General features: G+C 46.3%; 1 protein-coding gene across 8 annotated transcripts in view; it reads right to left on the reverse strand.

Annotated features, from left to right (window-relative positions):
• AKAP13 (A-kinase anchoring protein 13) overlaps positions 1-24,505 on the reverse strand; it is a 336,318-nt gene that overhangs the window by 256,459 nt on the left and 55,354 nt on the right. For all 8 annotated transcript variants that reach the window (XR_003852464.1, XR_003852465.1, XM_029575495.1 and 5 more), the window contains exon 2: positions 20,272-20,315. Coding sequence is in view for 6 of the 8 variants with exons in the window: in XM_029575495.1 (XP_029431355.1) it covers positions 20,272-20,304 (33 nt within the window). In the remaining 2 variants the exon portion in view is untranslated. The remainder of the gene's footprint in view (positions 1-20,271; positions 20,316-24,505) is intronic.

Genomic DNA, 24,505 nt, shown 5'->3' on the forward strand with positions numbered 1-24,505 from the left:
AGGCTAGATCATACTGTGATGAGGGTGAGTCACAAAGAAGAAAGAAAGCATCTGCTGCCACTCGATTATCAACCTTTGCAAGCATAACAGAAGTGCTGAAGGCAAAATCTTGGAGAAGATGTTTCTCCACCAGTTCCTGGCAGGTGAGGGGAACCTGTAGTTACCCAGGCAGACAAGCAAGAGGCAAAACTGTCTAACCCCTTTCACATTAGGATGAAAAAAGAAAGAAGACAGAGGAATAGACCAAGAGGAAGAAAGAGAGCCAGGAAACAGGCCAACTGTTATTTTTCAGACTTTCAGATCAGGTGTGTTGCAAGTTTGGTTTTCAGAGTAGTCCGTCTAAGCAAATTAACCTGGCTCTCGGAACAAACATCTGCAGACACAGATGAAGGACTCCCTGTGGTTCTCCTAAAACCCTGACAAAATGTCTGCGGGTCTCAAGGTCCGAAGCTGAACATCCCTGGTGGAGCCAGCTCTAAGTCACTGCTACAACAGTTGGCCTACATGAGGGCAAGTGTGCCAAAAGCTAAATATGGAGAACTGTTTTGCAGGGGAAATTTTAAAATGTCAAGGAAGCGAGGAGAAAGTGGAGGAGGAGGTGAAATGAAAAGGTGTAAATGCTATGTGAGAAGGACGGATGTCAGCACTCAGGAATTCTACATTCCTTCGCTAAGCACGAATGGCATCAGAAAAAATAAACCCAAGGCCTCTTGCGCGTGCTCTTGCCACATTTTCCAGCACGGTAACGTTCACACAACTGGGCATGAGATCTATTTTTGCATCCACTTGTCTAATCGCCAATGGCCATCTGACACCGTTCAGCGTCCGCAACCTCCAGTCATCACAGTCTGCAAGAAAGCTTTTTCCTCGTCTACTGACCATAGTGCAGGAAAAAAATGCAAATAAATAAGTAATATCACAATGTGAGCAGAGTTTATATATATCAGAGTTTATATTATATACCAAAGGCAGGAAAGCACTTTACAGCAATGGGATCATTACTTGCACTAAAGCAGAGAATTAGACAGTGGATTACACCGAAGAGCTTTCTTTTATAGGTACATAAGCGCTATAACGCAGCATTAGTCCTAAGACATTAGGACTTATCATACCCGAAAAAAGTGTCGTAAACCATCTTCAGCTAAAATTGGATGCAGTCTGAAAAAACCAAATTATACTATTAGGAGGCAAAAAGCCATTTACCACCTTATTCTGGGCAAATTCCCAGAGTCTGCTAACTCCAAAACAGGAAAATCGAAGCTTACAAAAGTGCATCCTAAGGTGGTAGAGTAATTTAAACCAAACTCGTGGGTATCAGCTCTTTGGACTGGGGTATTACCTGCGCGACCCTATCTAGCCTGATTACAGTTATTTTATCCTGTTCCCTTAAATCGCCTCCACTGGGAGGCCGTTCTACGTACCCAGCACCTCTTCCCGTGAAGAAGTATTCCCTCTTACCGCTTAGTCCAACCCCATTTGAACTTCACAGAGAAGGTAATCTTCAAACAGCTCACCTAAGGCAGTCGGCAAAAACACCCACAAGTTACACCAGTTTTTCCCAGAGTGGATTTAAGACGCATAAGAGCCCTTTGAAAATTATCCCCTACAAGCTACGCCTGTTTGGTGCGCGCACCTTTTTCCTGAGAAGTTGCACGCAAGCTGCTGAATTCTATAAAGTATGGGAGAAAATCCAAAATCTCTCCCAACTCCGTCCCCGCGATTGCCTCCACCCGATTCGGGAACATGGCGCAAGCGTACGCTCACCCGCACTTTAAAACAGGCAATCTCGTAAGAGGCCACCTCTGCGCTATATAAAACTGCTTTACGCAAAGAAGTCCCTTTGAAAATTACCTCCAAGAGGGAAAAAAAATGCTTTCTTGTGCATTATTGCATATATTCAAATACCTCAACATCTGTATGAGAAAGTAATGAGCAAATCAAACATCTGGGCTCTCCTCACTACACAAGTTCCACTGAATGAGAATGGAACTCATAATGTAAAGAGGAGGCAGAAAATGGAAAGAATTCCAGGAGGCCAGGAGCCGTAAAAGCAAGCTGCAGAGCTCACGTCAAGCTGGGGCAGGCATTCAAAACGGGAGTTTTCCACAAAGTGCAACCTGCGCACCAGTAATTCTTGTCCGCGAGCAGACTAGAACAGGTGTCCATGTGCTATGTGGCCTCGGGCATGCACAGCCTCAGCTATGATAGCCTCCTGACACCGAACGTGTCACAAATGGCGACGTACAACACATCGCCAGATGGCAGAAAGTACTGTGGGCTGGTGCATGCTGTGTCGCAGCGGTCAAAGTTAACCATGGGTCATTGCTTCCACATTACTGAGTAAAGCAAATGCTTTGCTAGGCTTTAACACTCCGAGCAATGGGAGCGATGCCTCAGGCAGCCATCACGATTTCTAACCTTTAGGTACTTAAACTGATTTAATAAGCTGAGAGTAAAAAGCTGTTGGGAGCCCCTCCCTCCCAATCCCTGTTCTACAAATATACCTGTTTTCTCCAAGTAGTGTTTGCACGTGAACAAAATGACTTGCTAGTTTACAAACTATATCTGCACTCCTCCCTTACCTCTGCTCCTTAGCATCGCCAGATGTAATACTGCATAAAGCTAGGGTCGCCAACCCAACTGTCCAACCTTGCGACCAGCTTTCAAGCCCCAAAGCGGGCATTAGTGGTGGCTCAAAAGAAAACTCAATCTGCTGGTTTAATCACCTACAACAGACTGAACTCCCCAAGGGGAGCCGGCCGGCGCGCGGAACTCGCTTCATCCCTTCAGATGAAGTCAGTTCCAAAAGAAAAAAGGTAGGGGAAAAGGGAGGCAGAGAAGGCAGGGGGTTAGGGAAGGAACTGGGAATGGGCCGTTCGTGTTGCTGCGCGTTTAAAAAAAAAAAAAACTCCCCTTGCGCACAAGAGTTGCGACCCGCGCGCGCAGGTATTGAATTCTTTAACCTGCGCGCGCTGATATGCACGTGTTATAAAACTGGCGCGTCTTTGAAAATCCACCTTGATATGTGACTGTATCAGCACGCATCCCTTTTTTTTTTTTTTATTATTTTACTTTTACCTTTGGTGGGGGGTTTTTTCACTTTTCTTTTGCAGTGACATGTTATATTTATATATCAATGATGCACACAGCATAAATAGAAAAATGAAGTTTCTGCTAGTAAAGTACATCTATTCTCAAAATCGACAGAACAAAAGCAGAGTCAGGATGTGCTGCATGCACAGGGAATATCAGTACACCCAACAAACCATGAGATTTGCTTTCACAACACAACTGTGGTCCTTACAGCGTCTCTGCTGAGTCTGCAATGATTAATGTTAGAAACGGTGATGAGCCCACCTCAGGCAAGCCATAGGATCTCTAAGCCATATAATATTTCTTTATGTCATTACTGGGGGGGCGATTTTGCAATTGCCTAGGCACTCTGCGGGTCCTGCAACTGAAAGTTTCAAGGGGAAAATCCTTCTGAAAGCTTGGGCTCAGCAGCGCGCGCAGGTACGAAAGTATCTGTGAATTTTGCACCCGGATTCCCCACAAGTACAAAGCGGATATGGAGAAGCACAGAGGGGGGGGGCTACTGTCTCAGCTTCCTACCCTCAGCCCCACCCCTTTTTGGCATGGGTAAATGGACGTATGTATCTTCCTCCTCAATGGGTGTGGGGGGAGGGGTGCAATTTTCAAAAAGGGTAATTTTACTATGGGAGTTATTAAAAGGGCTAGATGCCATTGAAAATTGTCCTCTCATTGGACCATTTATCCATTTTTATTTATTTTGTAACAAATGGCAAATTAGCACCTAATACTAAGATTACAATTTCAGCTGCTACTGGCTGAAAAACTGTTGTGAAGCTGTCTGCTGCTACTGGTTAATGGTCAGCTAGGTAGGCAAACGGTATATTAATAATAGTTAAATTGCCTGTGTCATAACCACGATGTGCAATTATTCTGGGCTTGGTTACACACGCATACAAAAAAAACCTGTTATATGGGCAAGTTTATTCTCATGCAAGTACTGTAAGGAAGGCAAATGTGATTACAAGTCATTATATCGTGTTATTCATTTTATAACAAACACGCTATCATCCGTTGAAGATTCACGGGGCAATATTTGTCCCCTACCCAGCCTAGACCCAGCTCCCTCTCTCAACCCAGCTGAAAACCATGACAGTGAGCCCTCTCTCCATCCAAGCCCAATCCTCTTTCCCCCTCAAGCTTCAGCCTCCATTAAGGCTCTTCAGTCCCACCAGCCTCCTCTCTCTTTCAGGGCAGCAGCGCCACCCATTGTGTCTCTCCTCCATGTCTTCCTCTTTCCAGCCGCGGGGATGCAGCCGTTGTCACAGCCACGTGGGTATGTGCATCAGTGAAGTGCATGCACACACCCCCTGCTACTCCCAGCCCACACACCCATGTCTAAGATGGATAGATAGAGTGAAGTAGCTACAGAAAACCAGCAGGCTCCTGCACGGTTTCACCACGGATTAAAAACTACCTTTTCTCAAGATATTAAACATCCAGATCTGGTCTGCCAAAAAAGCAAAAAACAGAGAGGTGTCACTATCCCAAAGGCATCTACGGTGAAATTTAGGAATGCCTCCACAGAAATGCTGCTGAAAGCACATGCACTGTATTTTACCTGCATACAGGGTGTGCAATTTTCAAAATGCCCTTTGAAATAGCCACAACAGGTGGCTATTTTGAAAATTGCCCTCCCTGAATCTATTTTAAAGAGTACCAGCATGTGCTTTAATACCAAAAATAGTAAAATGAAGTACATGTTTTATGCAGCACATCGTGTATTTACCTTTGTTATCAGCAAACAATTAACCTGTCCCCTCACTCAACCAAAGTATGTCAAAAAAGTACAAAGAAATGAGTTAGAATTAAAGTAAACAAAAACAGTTAATATAGCCAAGCATTTTGCTATAACCTTTGGCAAAAAAAAAGAAATGGGGCAACATTTTCACACAGATTGAATAATGGTATGATGTAATTTTTTTTTTTCAGCAGACTTGGGTTTTGCAGATATTGTTCAATGAAAACAATTTCAGCAACTTTACTGAGGGAGGTCTAGAGGTTTCCTCCACCCTGTTCTGAAGGTTTACCTTAATTGGTCTAGCTTTCAGATTTCTATCATGAATATGCATGAGATATATTGGAATACACAGGTGTATGCAGATCACTCTCATGCATATCCAACATGGCTATCCTGAAAACCAGACTGACGCTGTGTGCTTCCAGGGCTGGGTGGGAAGATGCTGGCCTAAAGGATGTGAATTGTAAACAGGCGGCTTTCTAACTCTCAATGTCTGTAAATGCAGAGCCATTAATGCAGCAAAAAAAACAAAACACTTCTCTCAGCCTACAATAATTAAAAAAGAGCATAGCAGAAGGGAGAAACATCTGCATCTGGTATTTTATTAAAAGGATATATGTAGGATTATTTTCTTATCGTGACTATTTTTGTTGCATGCTGTCCTTTAACCTTGACAAATCTCTAATTGCTCTGTCAATTTTTCCAAGCATCAACTAGCTGGCACAGCCTCAGACCCAGGTCAAGAGTGCAAAGAGAGGTCATTTCTATTCAGCTGGAGCACAGCAACATTCTGCTGATAAGGTCCTGAAGGAGAAAGCACAATCTGAATGGCAAGATACCCAATTTGCTATGTACTTTTGCTCTGAGGAACACAAGCTGAAGGGTTGTTTGTTTTTTGTTTTTTTGTTTGTTTGTTTGTTTGTTGCAGATAAGCTTTGGGCCTAGCAGTGGATGCTTTACACAAAGACTATCATTAAACAAGGGAAATTAGATTCTTCTGACAATGAGGATATGGAAAAAGCCAATTCCGCATCATCTGAATCATCTGCCAGTAATCAGCGAGGATGTACGTTCGTTTCCTCTGACTCGGCAGGACGCACATACCTCGCTGACTTTATCCGTGAGACGGGACCGCAGACCGCCCTTCTTCACCTCCAGCCCTGACCCATGCGTGAAGCTCAGCTGATGCCGCAGCAGGCCCCACCCCCCCTGGTGAAATACGTGGCCGTCTGCCGTGCCTGACCAGGCCCAACGCACCAAGATGATGAAGATGCCAGCAAGGGGGGGCTGCCCCCTAGGCATGCGTGCACCCGAACCGCCTGAATTTAAAGGGCCCATGGCTGGAAACCCCCCTGTGGTGCCTCCTGATGACATGGGTGGCTCCTGCCTATGCAAGGCCACCCCGGCAGTGCTCCCGTGCAGAAACGAACTACAACGATGCACCTTTTGAAGGTCCAGGACTTGACCCGAGGAAGATAAATGCATTTACACTTGTTGGTGGCCTCCTGAGACTTTCAAGGTTGTCCTCAGGTTTCCTGGGATGAACGCAGACCATACAGCTCTGACAGCGAAGAGAAATTCGCCGTCTCTCAGGCACTGTAAAGGCTCAACGTGAAGGCGCAGTGGTTGAAAATCACCTTTCCTCCGTGGGAATATCAAATGCCTCAGCAGGTGCAACACTCTCTCACCTGGAGGGGTTTTGTTGGCTTTTTTTTTAAATAACAAAAGAAACTGAATAGGAGATCAAAGCTTTCATGCAGGATCCTTGAAGGAGAAGAGGGGGAACGAGGAGTCATGCGGTATAAACCTTATGGGGGCAATTTTCCAAGGGATTCACCCCAAGAGGATGCTGTAAAAACTACCCCCTCTCTCTCTCTGCGGCAGAGAAAGAATGGCACGGACCTCAGAGGCTACGCACGGAGATCTCATTTACCCTGCTGATTCTCCAGCCAGCTTATGACCTTGTGTATAAGATTCCACCTGAGCAGTTCAAACGCACGTGTCACGGCCAAAATAACATTGACACTCTCCAAAGCAAATTCAAAAGCAAAAGCTATTACCTTTCACCTTTTGTTCACGGAGTGTAAAAAAAAAAAAAAAAGTCTAAAATACCAAGCTCAAGCGCCATCCTGCACAAAACACGCCTCAAGATTATGGGCCTTTAACAGAGCTCTATTGGATCCTTATTTGCGTACTATTTTTTTACCCCGCAAGTCTAAGTGTTGATCAACGTGGCTTACATCACATTCACAAATCAATTACAATACAAATTAAACACAAAACAAAAACAATAACTAGCAATATATAAATACTGAGATGTCTTTTAGAACCATGCTCTCCTGTTACTCAAGCTATTGTTTGCTTTACGACACATCGGACTGTGGAGTTCCTAGCTGTCACACCTACAGAAAGCCTCAGGGCTCTTGTGTGATACGCCCACAGACACTTTTGTTCTGTCGACTGAAAGAAAAATATCCTCACCTGGAAACCTACAATGATGCAACTGCCCCTAAAATACATTTTTCTGTCACTCCCTTAAGAGGTCTATGACCGCTGGGTACAGAGTAAATAAATACACACTCTATTTAATTTGTTGAGCAGGAAAGGCCCTGTTTTCAGCTGGGTGCCAGAAATACAGTGCTAGGGGCAGAGGTCACAGAGATTCAGCAGCAGAGGCAGCCCCCCTAGGCCTTCCCCAGAATGAAAGCCTGAACAGCAGGACACTTCTGCAAAAAGATGCAGCCCAACTCTGAGAAGGGATGCGGTGGAGAGGTAGGGGGAAGGATGGTTCTCAAATACTGTTCTCCTTACTGACTGTTCAACAACAAGTTTACGCCACAAACATGGCCCCCCTGTCTGGGAGGGTGGCAAGAAGGAAGCCACTGCTGAAGGAAAAAAAATCAGATAATGCGCTGCACAGCATTCGCTTAAAAGAAATAAAATAAACCACCACAAACTTAAGGGAACGCTGCGCGCACCTTGGGAGAAGAGTTTGTACTCCGACGACATCAAAGAGCGATGTGCAGTGTAAAACAAAATTCAGCACGTCGCCCCACTAACACCATCCCTTCGTGGTGGCAGCTTTATACTGAGGGGACGCTTTGCCATGTTAGGGGGGGCTTGTGAAGACTTAGGAAAGGACAGATGCGGATCCTGGAGAAAAAAACCTGTTCCAATCCACTGCAAGCCTGGTACGGCGGAGAAGATTCGCTTTTCAGCAGGAAAACGATCTCTCACGCACAAAGAAAAGTAGCAATGGGCGCCCCCCCTATATGCGGTTTAGAAGAAATGTTAAATAATTTCAATAAATAAGAGCATGAATGTCCTTGAATGACCAAGTTAAATCGCAAACCTGAATCCAATGGAAAATTTGTGACAAGAATTAAAGACCGCAGTCCACACACGGTACCCAGCGAAAAGTGCGCCATCCCGCTGTGCAAAGTTGATAGACACTTATCCAAAATGCCTCGTGGCTGTTACTGCTGCAAAAGGGACTTCCATTAAGAATTGTGTCAAGGGGTATGAAGAATTATGCTAATCAAGACTTACGGAGGTTTTACTCTTAATTTTGGAATATTTCTATAATTATTCTTTCATGATGAAAATGTAGGGTATGTTGTACAGATAGACCTAGGCCCGATGCATTCTTTTTAAATGAATGCATTTGTTTCATCCAGGGGTGCGCCCACCCCGAATGAAATGAATTGCCCATATTTGTTATGTTTTACACGTCTGTTTAAAATGAATGCATGTCCCTTCTGGCCAATGCACCCCCAAGCATCAGATATAAACACCTGAGGGGATAGAACAATCCCCCTATGAAGAAAGGCTAAAGAGGTTAGGAGTCTTCAGCTTGGAGAAGAGACAGCTGAGGAGAGATATGATAGAGGCCTATAAAATGACGAGTGGAATGGAATGAGTAAATGTTAATCAGTTGTTTACCCTTTTAAAAAGTGCAAAGACCAGGGGACACACAATGAAGTTAATGGGTAATACATTTAAAACTAATAAGAGAACATTTTTTTGTACTCAACGCATAATTAAGCTCTAGAATTCATTGCCAGATGATGTGGTAAAAGCTGTTAGTATAACTGCATTTAAAAAAGGTTTGGACAAGTTCTTGGAGGAAAAGTCCATTATCCATTGTTAAGGTAGAGTTGCGGAAATCCACTGCTTAATTTTGGGATAAGCAGCTTGGAATCTGTCTAAGCCTTGGGATCCTGCCAGGTACTTGTGAGCTGTCTTGGCCACTGTTGGAAATGGGATACGGAGCCTGATGGTCTTTTGGTCTGACCCAGTATGGCAAGTCTTACGTTCTTATGTAAGTTAGCTTACATTACAGGTTCTGTCCATATATATTGGCCATCACAAATTAAATGGAAAAAGTTACAGTGAAGAATGAGATGTTTCCATGCTCTGTCACAGTAGTTCCCAACCTTTTTTGTTTCATGGCACACCTAGCACTGGGGGTCACTTTATTGTGGCCACTGCCCACTTCCCCACCATCACTTTCTCTTCTCTTCCCCCAACATTATAATCTTGCCTCTCCCCGGCATCATCTTTTTCCCTATCCTCTCACGCTCTGGCATCATCACATTCCCGCTCCCTCCATCCCTTTCCCAGGCATCATCACCATCATCTTCCACCACCTCTTCACATCATCCTCACCTTTCCTCTCCCTTCATCATCATCACCTTTCCTCTTCCTCCACCCCACTCCCTCCATCCCCTGGCATCATTTCCTTCTCTCTTCCTCCACCCCTTTCTGTCACCCCCTGACATCATCAGTTTCTCTCTCTCGCCATCCCCTGGTATCATCGCTTTCTCTTCCCCTCTCCATGCCAATCATCTTCTCTTCCCTTTCTCTTTACCCCCTGGCATCACGTGCCCTCTCTCCCTCACTTCCTATCATCTTTCTCTTCCTTCACCCTCACTCCCAGACATCATCACTTTCCTTCTCTCTCCACTCCTTCACCCCACTGACATCATAATCAATCTTCCATTTCCCCACCCCTAACAAATTCTCTTCCTGTTCCCTCTCCTTACAGCTTTCCTCCCCACGCCCTTTGATTCATCGTCCTCTATCCTTCTCCCCCCAAGCCCTGGCATCATCACCTTCATTTCTCTCTCTCCCCCTTCCCCCCCATTCTGTGGCACATTCATCTGTCCTTTTCCCCACTCCACCCCCAATCCCTGAACAGCAAAAATCTGGGAGCAGGCTTACTGAGTGCTGCTTCTTCCTCTTTTGCCAGCTTCTCTCTGAAATCTGAACCGCACAGGGCCAAGCGGGTCTCACAAGCCTACAGAGCCCCCACGCAGTTTCTGTTGCAGGGGAGAACCAGCAGAGGGGAAAGCAGGAAAAGCTGCTGCTCACTGCTGCTCTCTCATGCCCCCTGCTGACGGGAGGACCATCCTGCAGGCCAGAGAGAAAAGGAGAATGCAGCTCAGCGTACCTGCACGTCAGCCACGTCAACCTAGCGTGCCGCGGCTCACCGGTTGGTAAACGCTGCTCTAGCAATCTGATTACTTTAACAAGATGCGATCTGTACATAAGCGTGCAGACCCTTTTGCTCCTATCACCAACAAAAAAAAAAAATCCCTACACCTGCCCCACCCACACTCTCTTGAAAATTGCACGTTCTACCAGTGAGAAAGAAGCCTCTTGCAGAAATGTAATTCACGCATTGTTCTTAACGAAAAGAAACACATTTTTGCTTAGTTTTCACTGATATTGAGACTCTTCTAACATTAGGAGATTATGTTAATTAGTACAATTTAGTTATCATTGCCAATTTAAAAAAAATATACATGTTAGATGTGCACAGTGAGAACAGACATCAGCATACGTCTGCCCTAACCAACGGATTTCCTTAATAATCAGATCATCACCTGTTCCTGGGTCTTCCCTTAATAGCTGACCCAGAATTTAACTGGATAAAAACACCAAAACAAAACCACGTATTGCGTTCCAAACTTCACTGGACTCAACAAGTTTTCATAACAATCCTGAAAAATATAGAATCAGTCAGTTCAGTCACCTTCCAAGCCAGCCTCCGTCATCATGGTCTTCTCCCCAGAACTGCGGGCTCTGATGACCACCCCTATCAGTCTCTCATTGTCGTTAGGAGCCAGACAATGCTCTATGAGCACCATCAATTTTAACAAATCCATTTTCTGTAGATATTTTAAGAACTGAAAGAAGCTGATCTTTTAAAAAAAAAAAAAAAAAAAAATTAACTGGCTCTACACATTCTGTCTTCGCCATCAACCTAATCATTTTCAGGCTGTTATCGCCAACTTCATTTTTTTCAGGTCATCAATTTTTGAATCGGGCTTTTGGTGATTCTCATCATCAATTAGTGCAGGATACAGTATCCAGAAGTTTGTTTTTTCTTGATCATATACTTAACCCCTTGATTAGGCCAAAAAGCCAGAATCTAATCTGTCCACAAAGCCAGAGAGCAGACTTTGTCTGGATCTCTAGTCGAGCCATAAATATAGAGAAAGTAAGGATTTAATTAGCTGATGGCAGAGAGAGGAAAAACGGCTCACTTGGTCCATGCTTTAAGGCAGTGCATGGACCCCTTCATATGCCCAGTTCTGGAGACCATTACTACTATTATAAGCCTCACATCCGGTGAAGCAAGCAAATCATTTTTGCATTGCAGTGTCATGAGAAACCTGTTTAAATCAGGGCTCTAATGAACTGAGAAATTATTCCAAAATGCTGAGCGGAGGGGAGCCAGGCTCCTCAGAAGACGAAAATGTAGCAATAAAAGAAAGCTAGCAGCCCCCTTGTGAAGCGTGGAGACCGTGGCACTGCTGCACAGCCACAGAATCTCGGGAGGCTGAAACATTTTTGGCTGGCAGACTCGATGTTTTAATCAGAAACAATGTTCCCGGTTACAGAAAACAGCAACTAATAGGGAAATATAGTTTCCATTCGACTTTGCAAAGTGCGTTAGGGCAATAAACTTTTAAGTGTACACCGTCTGTATTTAATGTCAGCAGATACTTAGATCATTAAACTAAGAGATTCTGAAGATAATAAAATTGCCTTCCAAAGCAATGTATTCTCTGTCCCAGATCGGGGCCAAAAGCTAAACCACACATAGCCATGATGGGAACAGATTTTGAGCACTTAAAAGCTATCACGGCAATGAATACTTGTTTAATAGGGATGTGCATTCGTTTTAGATCAATAGCACATCTGAACTGAGAAAGGCCATTTTTTGGTTCTTTCTAAATGGAGTAAAACTTAAAATGGACTGACATGACAACACCTGAATATGTTAGGAGAGAAGACCACTCGCTGCCTGCCCAGCCTGCCGGGGCTTTAAAAACAGCGCCAGCCTTGCCTGCCACCTGCAGCAAAGTGACCTGATGGCCGTCAGCACCATTTCTAAAGCACTGGCAGGCAGGGCAGGACTGAGCGGTGATTGCTCCTGCCCCTTTCATCTGGTGGACTCCATGGAAGGGGGAAAAGTGGGAACCCCGGCTAAGTTTATGGGGGAAGAAAAGGGGGCTGGAGGGGATCGGGGAGGCCTCACCTGAATTCAAGTCTGGGTCTTGCGGATTTCTTGGGAGATGGGGGAGGGGGGTATCTGCTTATGTTTATTTCAGTTCAGAAAATAAACCAAACCAGGGACCCTTAGCACTTTCTCCCCTGTGGAAAATCCCTGCTCTGACAATTCATTCATTCAGCTTAGAAGCCCAACCAGTGGTGGGAGGCGGAATTATCTCGCCTGGGTCACTTCTGTGAGGAGGATTAGATTGAAATCCTTTTCAGAACTGCAGGAGGAGTTTGAAATCCCAGACACCAAACTCGGATGAAAGAATGGGATAAAAGGGAAAATGAGGAGGGAAGGCGCTGGACACGTCCCACCCCCAGTAAAACCTGCTTGTCTGAAGGGCCTTTTCAGGAGGAAAGTGTGTTCAGTGCCGTACCGGCCCATTAACCAGATATACTTACATATGGAGCCCCGGTAAGACCCTTGGTCTTCGCTGTGACTTTGATGGAGGCATGAAAGCATGTGTCAGCATTTCCTGCTCGAGTCTAGCAGCGTCATTTATTTCAGAAGTGCCCCTGCCCCCGAAGAAGATCCTCTCAAAACACGGCCACGTCAGGTCCCTCCTGTACGTGGCAGCGGCTCGCTTAGCTTAAGTAATTTTAAAATTGCAGTGTTCACAAAAAAAAAAACACTTTTTAAAATTGGGAACCATTGGGAGAAAAAGGAGGCATTTGATGATGATATCATGGCCCTAAAAGCCGTGTTGCCATAGGGTAGCCCAGTATGAAACGTACTCCTCACCTTCTCTGACATTTTTAGACAAGGAAGTTGGGGGTGACTGGTGCATGCTATGCCGGCAGCACACCTGCATCGCTGTCAACCTCCCCGACATCCTTCGGTCAGCGCTGCTGCCAAGTAACTTGTGCAGAACGGCAGCAGGGGGGGTCCCGGACGTGAACAGGCTCATGAGAATATATTTGCAAAAACGAGCGCATGGCTAGTTCCAGGGTCATCCTCCGGTGTCATTCTGAATTAGCCAGAGAGTCCCCGCAGAGCGGCTTAGCTCTGTTCTAAGCACGGACTTCTTTCTATACATGCACGCAGCTCTGCAGAAATAAGGAACATCTTTTTCTTTTATTAGTCTATTACACAAAGCTTTTAAGCCATTTATTTTAAAAATTTTGCGATGGCGTGAAAAAAAAAAACACGTATTTATCAAACCTGAACTTTAAACATGATTGTTCATTGGGCCACAAATTAAATGAGTGGGAAAAGGTCACACTAACGCCGACACAATCCACAATCCGCTCTATGGATTTATTGGCGTGTTAGTTAATCACTTGTCAGCACAGCGTGTTCTCCTTGTTCAAGGCGGCCAGAGGACGGGGAGGTGTTACTTTCTATTAGACCCTGGCTGCAGGTTTAGCAACCATATGGGCTCGCCAGCACTCATCTTCGGGCAAAAGAAAAACAAAAGCCACTTGCCCAGCCCGCACCCTGAATGTGGCTGTCAGTCCAATCCTCTCCCTGTATATTTACTCAGCTTTTCCATCTTGCTATAACCAGACTGAGTCATAGTGGGCAAAACCTGAGTGGATGTACCTTTATAAAGTAATTTTTAAAAAAAGCTAAGCTAAATAAATGGGCTGCTTGTAATCTGGCTGCCCCTGAAAACGTGTTGCATTCAGGAGTTTTGGGCATCCGTGCAAGGGGTTTTCCTGCCCACCAGGACGCAGGACCTCCATTTCACCTAAGGATCCCCTTGCCCATGCAAAGATTCCTACACAGATATAGGTAAAGACTATAACTGAGGACACAAAATATTGTGGCTCTGTATCATAGTTATTGTGCCAACTGAAACTATCTTATTAACAGGCCCGATTCGGTAAACGTTGTGGGAGAGCGGGCGAGCGCCCGCTCTCCCGTGCGCGCGATTCAGGAGGGACGAAGATGCAAATGAGGGCCCATGGTAAAAAGAGGCGCTAGGGACACTAGTGTGTCCCTAGCGCCTCCTTTTTGACAGGAGTGGCGGCTGTCAGCTCAGTTTTGCCGGCGTCTGTTCTCGAGCCCACGGACAGCCACGGGTTCGGAAAATGGATGCCGGCTAATTTGAGCGTCCGTCTTGCGACCTGTGCGGGCTGTGGGCAGATTTTTAATCTTTTAATTTTTTTTTTTTTTTTTTTTTTTTTTTTACTTTTGGGACCTCCGACTTAATATCGCCATGATATTAAGTCGGAGGGTGTACAGAAAAGCAGTTTTTACTGCTTTTCTGTACACCTTCCCGGTGCTGGCAGAAATTAACGCCTACCTTTGGGTAGGCGCTAATTTCTTAAAGTAAAATGTGTGGCTTGGCTGCACATTTTGCTTTCTGGATCACGCGTGAATAACTAATAAGGCCATCAACATGCATTTGCATGTTGCGGGCGCTATTAGTTTTTGGGGGGGGGGGGAGGGGGTTTGCCGCGCGTTTTCGGTGGAGCGCACTGTACTGTATCGGCCTGACTGTAAGTTCAAGTTTGAATACTCACTCAGTGCACCCAGCGTCTTGATTTGGGCACAGAGGAAGAGAAGTGACCCCTCTCCCAGGGTAAACCACGAGGAAGCTAGCCATCCCTGCGCTGGGACCCGAAAGGAACCTCTTTTCCCCCCCCAAAGCCTGGGGATAGGAGCACAGAAGAGAGCTACTCGGTTCCTGACCCAGAGAACTTACAAATACTTTTATGGCCCCAGCCGTGCAGGACAAGCACAGCAGGCTGGGGTTACAAAGGTATTGCTGGCAGTAAATGGCTACAAGGCACCATTTGTTGCCATTGCAGAAGCCAAGGAGCAAAGCTAATGCACCTCATAGCCCAGCACTGCCTCTGAGCCGGCAGTGGGCTTCCAAGCTCAAACTGAAACGGGGCTGGGATCTGGCACCATGAGCCTTCATTCGCAACTACCTGGGGAGGTGTTTCCCTCCTATTATACCTTCAAGTCATTGCAGCGATGGCCTTGGGCTGGGAGCCACGCAGCACGGCTTCCCCCCTGGAGCCCGCCCTAAATCCAGCCACCAGCTGTTGTTACCACGACTTCCTCCCATCCCCCCCCCTCCCCCTCAAGCGGTAACACATTCGCAGCATCGCCAACCCCATGAGCGGAAGCAGAAGCAGAACCTGAGGTCCATCCACAAAGGCAGTGAGCAGGATGGGCCACCGAAGCAGCCCCGTTCCGGTGCTTTTAAACGTACGACTGCTGAATATGAACTCCCTCTTATTGGACTAAGGTCACTTTCAATAACATAGGTCTGAGACCCAGCCCCCAAAGTATGGTCCTGATCAGCACTGTTAAGCAGAAGATAGCACGCCTCCTCCTTCACAGGAGGGTTGAAAAGCACTATAAAGAACAATTGCCATAGATATAAATTGTTTTTGGTTTTTTTTAAAGTGTATTAATGCAAGTGGATATTTTGTTTGCATAACCCAGAAAGCAGTGATTTCAGAAACTCTGGGTAATGTACTAAGTGGTGGGGAGAAGGCTCCTATGTCACTGCAGGGATACAGCTCCACGGGTCCCCCATATCCTACCATTTAACTCAGAGAGGCGCCTGTACAGCCATCATCCACGTCGCATCATCCGCCATGAAACGAAACCGGTAATACGGCGGGTTATACATTTTTATAAATAAAATAAACAAACATTTTGGAAAAACTTGATCCTTTTCCCCAAAAGAAAAATTTAAAAAAAAAAGAAAAACACCATCCTCGATAGCCAAGGATCACAACTTAGTTCAAGCTGCATTTAACGTCCTGCAAGGACATAAAAATGTTAGGAATTTATTCCAATTAATCAACATCAGCTGGCATTTCCTATTTTAGATCAGTTATAAACTACCAAGACTAATTCTGCCCCTTGAGTAAGGCAGAAAATATGCTCAGCCTGAAACAAAAAGCAGCATCACCACCTCATATTCTGACTCCCAGATGAGAATTGTTTATGCCTAACAATTTCAACCACTTTAAAAATGTTAATGGAGTTTTGACATTCCGGGATGCCTTGCATTTACTACATAAATCGCGTCTTGGATGAACTGCAGACCTTGGAAGCATTCTGAGATATTTTTGGCTGCATTTCCCCTTCGGAGGGCGCAGGGCCCATTTCTCTGTTTAAAAGGGCTCATCCGACAGCCGTCTATCTGGGTTTTTAATTTTCCAACACTGTACCAGGAATAGACTTCGAAATAAACCCCGGCGAGCCTAAGCTTTCAGGAGGCCGCGGCACTTTATCGCTAGCAACAAAATTTGTTTTTAGGGAGTTATCACAAGGTCTGGGGGATAAGCGCACGAAGGCGGGCAGAGGCTACCATTAGCAGCTTGCTGGGCAGACCGGATGGACCATTTGGTTCCTTTTTGCGCCATCATTACTTCCGCTCGGTGTTTTCACCATCCGTACACATTTTCTGCCAGGGAGAGTGGCTCCGTGAGATCTGGGAGTGCCCAGCAGCTGGAGCCTGGAATCTAACTGCTCCACGAAAACCAGAAAGCAAGGGTGTGGGCAGCGCACTGCCCATCCATTAATAGATCAGAACAACCTCCCTTTCTAAAGAGCTTAAAAAAGGAATCCCTTCCCTTTCTGGGAAGCAGGAGGCGAAGAGGCAGCAGTCACCTGAACTGAAGGGAAGAATTCATCCCAAAACTGAATGCTCGCCAACAGAGAACCCTGCACCACTGCACTCAAGCCATACTAATACTTTGGGTGGGCAAACAACCTAACACTCCTTCCTAGAACAGTTTTAACTAATCTAACAATGCACAAGACCTTTTTGTAAGACAGACTGAAGCTGATTTGGCTTTGTTCTCAAACTCCCCTCCCTCTCCCCATCAGGTCAGCCAACTTCAGATGACAAACAGTACAGCAAGAGCAGCATATTTATCTCCATCCAACCTCTACTTACATTTACTTAAAGCTACACCTGGAATTAAACTGAAATTGACTGCTGATACAGCTCTGAATTGGTAGATGAGTTTAAAGTGCCCTTTCTCATGGTTTTAGTTCACTTTTGAAACAAAAAGCAAGGGATTCTCTCAAAACTTGCAGCTTGACTATTATTTACATCCTGCTTCTTGAATGTACTTCTGAATGGCAGCTTGGAGCGCCGCAGATCCCTCTCACCCTGGCCTCACAGAGCGGCGCTGCTCAAATAGTAAAAAAAAAAAAAAAGACCTGGTGTCAGGCAGCTTCTTAGCTTCTTTCAGACGGTTTAAAAAATAAACTTGCAACCTAAGAAATGGATCAAAACAGGAGCTTAGACGCACTGGGCAGGCTGAAGCCAAAGAAAAAGGAAGGGGTAAGACTTTAGTGTCATGCTTTTTTGGAAGACAGCTTGCACTATCACCACACCAAGTGTTCATTTCTAGAAACAAAAAGCAAAGATACAATGCGTTTAATGAGTTTTAACGCAAGATTAGTGCTAGTCAGATCACTCAAAATATTTTGCTTGCCCGATTCTTAGCACCGTTCCCTCCACTTTAAATGTTATTCCTGATCTGTGCTAGCAGTAAGCACCTGTTCTAAGCAAAACCCTCCTTCTCCCAGCAGCGAGATCAAAGCACTCATCCTGCCAGTGCCAGAGGGCTCAGAGGTCAGGGGGAGGTGGAGCGAGGAGCAGAGAGAGAGAGCGAGGAGAGGACAGAGGAGAGGGAAGGGTAGGGTAGGGCAGGCCAACAGGCCACAGGGAAGACTATTACCCCTGCTACTTATTTCTATTCTGCTACTAGACAAGGGAAGAGAGAGAGGGGAAGATGAATAAGTCACTTTCGGGAGGAGAAAGGGTTACCAGCTCACCCATGTCAACCCAATCCTGCATGGAGATGGAGCTCCAATTTCCCCATTTAAAAAAACAACATAAAATAAAAAACAGGTCTCCATCTCCACGTGCGCAGTGAGGCACATCCGGGATTTGGGGCTGACCTGGCTGAGGCGGTGACCCTGGATGGGTGGCAGAGGCTGTCGTTTCTCTCCCCTGCCGTACTGTGATCCACGAATGCGATCAAACAAACCCCGCCCCCATTTGTAAACCAAGAACGCAGCGGAACAGATGGTGACCATTTTGCCATCCAGGACTACTATAAACCATCTTTTTTTTTTTTTAAACACCTCTGCCCCGAACCCTGCAGCACCGAGCTCTCGGTTCCCAATCTGCAGGAGTGCAGAAGGGCAATATTGGGGATGTTCAGTCACCCAGAGCTGGGGGGTGGGGGGCTATGCTCTCTGGCAAGAAGCTGCTTCTCTGCCCCTTCCTTCCCACACTCCTCCCAGGGTAAATAAAGAGGAGGGGGCCAGGCACCCCCCCCCCCTCTATACAGACCTATGAAAGATCTGAAAAGTCCCCAGGATGGCACAGCAGGGCAGGCTTAGCATTAACACCTGAACTCCCCTCCCCCCCCCCCTCTCATCTAAACCTTACGCAATGGCTTCCAAGGGAAGGCAAACAGGGGCCACTGGGGAGGTCCCTGCCATTTGGAGATGAGCGAGAGGAGGGGAGGAGAGGGGAAGGGAATTCTCCCTCCTGTCATAAAAATCCACTGCCCTGGGGTAAGGAGCCAGGGACCAGGCGTTTGGGTACTTGCCAGGTTCTTATGGCCTGGATTGGCCTCTGTTGGAAACAGGATGCTGGGCTTGATGGACCCTTGGTCTGACCCAGCAAGGCAATTTCTTATGTTCTTACAGTGCTCTAGCTCTAACCTTGTGCAAAATAAGTAAATAAATAAATAAATAAAGGAAGCTAACCTTCACTTCCATCTGCATAATGTGACAAAAACACGAAAACTCATTCTCTGCACCCCACCTTAAAACTGCCAACATTCCCAGTCTCAATACTTCCATTGCACCCGTTAAGACATCCAGCATCCTATCATGATCTGAGCGGCCAACAGCCTGTGCGCCAAAGAAAAAACACATCCCCCATGCCTGCGGCCCGGAAAACATGAAAAGATTAGCCAGGACACAAAATGATTGGAGCTGGATCAGAGGGCGGCTTCTAAAATGGTCAGTGGTCTTCTTTCTAAAGCACATGGGGCCAGACAAAGATCTAAACATGCAGACCCTACAGGAAAGGCGAGATAGGGGGAAGATATTTATAGACTTATAAATTCAGTGAGATAACAATTTGCTTTGTACCACTATATTATTTTTCCCTTTCATTGTTCCACTGTTCTCTCCCCTCCCCCCCAGTTAACATGTTTATTGTAAAGCACTATTGCATATGTTCGTTAACAAGTTTATTGTAAAGTTTATTGTAAATGTTTATTGTAAAGCACTGTTGCACATGTTCGTTCTATTTGGCACAGCTGCAATGTTTCTGTTATCTGTGAACCGATGTGAGGTTACTAAACAAATGTCGGTATATAAAAACTGCAAATAAATAAATAAATAAAACTCATAACTACAACAATCATATGATGCTTTTCAAGTGAATACAAGCCCAGATCGCATTCAAAGGAAGGATTAGGGAACTGCAAAGCTGACATTTCTCCATCAGAAATGAGATGCAGTTCTGTTCAAACCGGTGCCCACACTGCCCTGTGCTCTGCCTCCCCCAGTTTAGCAGACGCTGGTGCTCTCCAATCCCCCTTGCCCTCATGTTGAGCTCTCAGGCCTCTCTGGATATCTCGGTCGCTAACCGTTTAAGCAGCTGACCAAGGAATATCATTCTTGAAATGCACAAGTCCAGTCTAGCATCCTAAAATGCCAAACACAGCCTCTGTGCCTACCTGCAATGTGGCTAACTTCAGCATTGCTGCTAAATTTCAGTGCAACATTCGAAAGCAGTTATCTTGTGACTTGTAAAACAAAAGTGAAAAGTCTAAAAATAAATGCTGGCAATCAAAAGCTACATTTTTTGGTGACTTAAAATCTGTTCTTGGTTTAATATTTTAAAATTTTTTTTACTTACATATAACGGAGCTTTCTGCGGATTAAGTTTCATGACCCAGAACACTGCAATAGAAAGAAATCAGAATTTTAAAAAAAAAAAAATGCAGCTTCACGGTACCAAAAAGATCAACAGGCCTATACCGCAATTACGGGGACCTAAAAGCAACGTGAACTGTGAACTGCACAGGAACTTTATGGTCAGCTCCAAACGTGGCACATGACAGAGACTGGACACAGCACATCAAACTTATGGTTCCTCAAAAAATACATTTTCTAAGAGAAACTTAAAATGTGCATGGGAGAGACGTTGCTTTAAAATGTTTTCATTCCAGCCCCTGTGTGGCAAACTCAGAAAAGAGAAGAAGATGCCTAGAGCTGGACAGAGGCAACTCTTGCATGCATCCTAACGCGGAAATTATTTGCAGTGTGAACTCAGCCGTACTGACACAAGGCAGAAAGGGAAATCCAAAACAAACATGGACTGCTAAGGTTATAACCAGCTTCCTTTTTTTCCTATGTGCAACATGGATTTTCTGCCACCAGCAAAAATGGGATGAACAATTTATCTTGTGTTAATGAGCAATATTTATTATCTGTAATAGCTAATGGGCAACATGTTAGTGCCAGGATTTCTCTACAGCTGGCCAGCTGTTATGCATTGGACTCCCCTTCCCCATTTGGACCTATTTGCCCCGAATGCCGCACAGCTCTAGGGACAACCTTGAGTGTAATTTCAAGGAATCTTAAGTGAAGGTGAAGCAATGCATTCATGTATGTGCGTTAGTGACTTCCCCTCATTGGTGTTTGTCATGAAATAAACCCCCCTTTAAGCGGTGATTTTTTTTTTTATTTTTTTTTACATGTTTTGTGTCATGTCCAGAGAAGAGCACAGCCTGACTTTCCTTAGCCGGGTCACTGTGCCACATCATGAGATATGGCGAGTCCAGTGTGCCAGCAGACTGAGGGGAAGGTGGCGCAGCACACACAGGCGTGCCCACAGCCTTATCGTCTCACCTTCAACAAAAAGGGCTCGCTGCTGACTTTAAAAGATAAAAACATGGCCTATTAGGGCTCATTCTGAGAAGACGCTTATTCTTCTGTTGTCCAGGCCTAGGGGAAGGTGGGAGGGGGCAGCAGGGATATTTGACAGAAATGCATAAAAAACAGTCATTGAGCTACAGTGATACAGTGCCTACAGTTCTGGATTTCTCATGCACACACTAAAACCTTTAAATGGAGTTTAATGAACTTCTATAGCTTTTGCACGCGAAAAGTCCACCTTTCGCGGCGATTCACTGCGCGATTCCCAAGGCCTGCGATTTTAAGAAAATCCGGGCCTAAATATTTTATAACCTAGTAAAGAGCCATAAAAATAGCACCCACAATGAAAGTCAAATGCAATTTCCAACAAAAAATCAAACGTTAGCCAGTTTACTTACAGACCACATTCCTGCTAGGTACACACCAGAAAAGGTTGGTACATGGGTGCCACAGGCTGCCACACAAGACCTTCAGATCTTTTGGTCTCCTACCGGAAGAACAGCATGGAAAAACGCTCGCTTAATCTTGTGCAGCACCCAGCAATAAAAACCTCGAGCCTGCTCAATCAATACAAATGAACCGGACTGATACAAAACTCTTTATTAGCCAGCTGTGACAGATGATTGAAAACCAGCTTTCTGCCAGCAATAGGACTGTTCCATTATCCTGCACCACTGATTAAAAAAAACAAACCCCTAACATCCGCCTCTTACCCCACTCAAGTGAAAAAGCCTTCACAGGACGTATTTCTTCTTCGTGCCTGTATTGTGAGGCTTGACAGATGACGTATCCACTTGGCGTCCATGAAATGCAAAATGCCATAAACAGGGCCCACTAAAACAGCAGATAAGATGATGATAATTATTAGCGGCAGGCTTCCCGGCTGGAGAGCTGTAGGCAGTGGGACAGAGCCCCTGGGCTTTAATGACCATGAGACGGAGCAGTACAAGAAAGACGGGGGGGGGGAGGAGAGAAAGGAGTGAGGTCTCCTGGGAGAACGTCAAGAAGATGGGAGCGGCTCAGAAGAGGCCACCAAAAACGGAGAAGAGCTGGAGACCCAAGCTCATCGGAGGCAGAGGGAGATTTTTTTCCATCTGTCCTGGAAAGCTGAGGCCTCAATAAATGGGTTAAGTCCATAAGGTGCCTCCCGCCTCCGTCAATTTTTCCCCACACGAAAAGCAGCTGAAGGAGAGGGGGAGGGGGTGGTGGAAAGGGGAAGTCAGCAGGCTGAGCAGAAATGAGAGGACAGAGGACGGCACAGTCCTCCGGAAGCCACAAACAGGTCTGGCTGTCAGGATAGCCACAAGGGATGCATATGAGATATTTGAATACAAGAGGGGGCAGGCAGTGCGTGCAAATCTGTCTCCTGCATGTTCACTGTGGATGTCCTGAGGACGAGGCTCTGGAAGACCAGAGTTGGAGTAGTGGATGCCACAATAACAAAGGCAACAGCAACTGGCAGAGAAGGGGTGACCGAGCAGCCGCCATGGAAGTATGGGGGTTTCACTCCTGGGCCTGCGCGCTACTCTCCACGAGCTGTGACTGGGACTCCCAAGCCTCTCCTTACCAGCACGGCAGTGAGTTGGGCCGACGCACGTTCCCACTAAGCTGGAAGCCGATGGCTTGGAGAACGCTAGCCAGAACAAAACACAAACTGAAAACCCTTTACAGATGCTTTTTTTTTTTTTGGGTGGGGGTAGAGAGGAATTCTGTCAGCTGATATCTTGGCTTTAGACTAGGACACCGGAAAGCAATGCAAGTGGCTTTCCTTCTGCCCTTTTAATCTTTCATCCTTACACTCACGGAGGATGCTTAGAAGTTGTGTATTGAAAGCGGTCTTGCCTGTAAGCCTGGGAGCATGCATGTGCACATGCCTGGACTGTGCTGGTTAGCAGACTGAAGGAGATGGCTCAGCAGGAGTGCTAGGGCCCAGGGAATAGGAGCAAGCTTTCCGGTCTCACCAACCATCCTAAGAGCTGAAATGCACAAAGAAAGAGCCATTCATTTAGACTTATTAATTTTCCTTTCATCTGGAAGCTTCCTTCTGCGTCTTCAGGCTTCCAGATCAACAGGAACCGGCCTTGACAGAGGATTTGGTGTCGTAAGTCTTTATTTGCAACTAACTGGGTGGCTTTCCCCCATTTTTAGTGTTCTCTCCCTCTGTCCCATCAAGCCCTGCTCTGGCCGAAAGGCACAGGGCCCCCAGAACCTGGCGCAAAGTGTCGCTGATGCACAGTGACTGGGGTACAGTCACCCCCCTTCTCTCCCCCCAACAGGTCATGGATAACGCTGCCCCCTCCACCACCTCCATCACCCACCCAGCTCAAGGAGCAGGAACAGATGTTGGGAACCAGACTCGGATTTGCCAAGCAGCAGTGCCAGCCCTCATTCATCTGTAATAGCCCGGGTGGGGGGAAGGGTGGCACTAGCCCATCAGGACCCATGCCCCAGACCCAATACTGCAGGCTCAGGTCGAAAGCTGTGGTCCAGCCCAGTGCCCTGGTCTCAACGCCAGGGCCAGGCCTCAGATTCCCTCTTTAGCATCTTCTTGTCTTCTTCACAAACTTATACCTTCCACTGGGGGTCATGCTGGAGTTAATTAACTGCAGAGCATCTTCCCCAGATGAGGGTGCCATTTTGATGTATGGCAGCTAATTGAACTCTGGCTCAACCCCAGCAGGCGGCATCAATTCACGAAGACAGCAAGAAGAAATACGATGCTGAAGAGGATCTCCGAGGCCTGGCCTCCTGGCCTGGGCCCAGGCTTCGGAATATGAACTCGGGCCAAGTCCTTGTGTCAGGCCTGTGTCCAAGCCAAGGCCTGGCATTGGGACCCAGGCCTGGGCTGAGGCCCTGGTGATGGGATCTAGTTATCAGGACCCAGCCTCTGGGCTGGGCCCCAGCATCGAGCCTGGATCCATGCAGAGGCCCCGGCATCGGGACCCGGCTTCGGACTTGGGCACTGGCCTATGCTGCCTGGGCTTCAGGTCCAGGCCTTGAAACCTGGGTCTTGCATAGGGCCTAGGCCGAGATTGTGGTGTCTCTGGTCTCCTCGCCTAGGCCCAGGCCGTGATAGGTCACTGCGACCTCGGCCATAGGCAAGGCCCTGTCTGCGGGTCCCCCAGTATAGGATAAATGGGGGCCATGGAGGATTCTGGCCCCAGCATTTTTCCGGGTGGGGGGGCATGGGAGGCCTCGTTTCTTTTTATTTC

Source organism: Rhinatrema bivittatum, chromosome 13 (genome assembly GCF_901001135.1).
Source record: "Rhinatrema bivittatum chromosome 13, aRhiBiv1.1, whole genome shotgun sequence".
NCBI lineage: Eukaryota > Metazoa > Chordata > Amphibia > Gymnophiona > Rhinatrematidae > Rhinatrema > Rhinatrema bivittatum.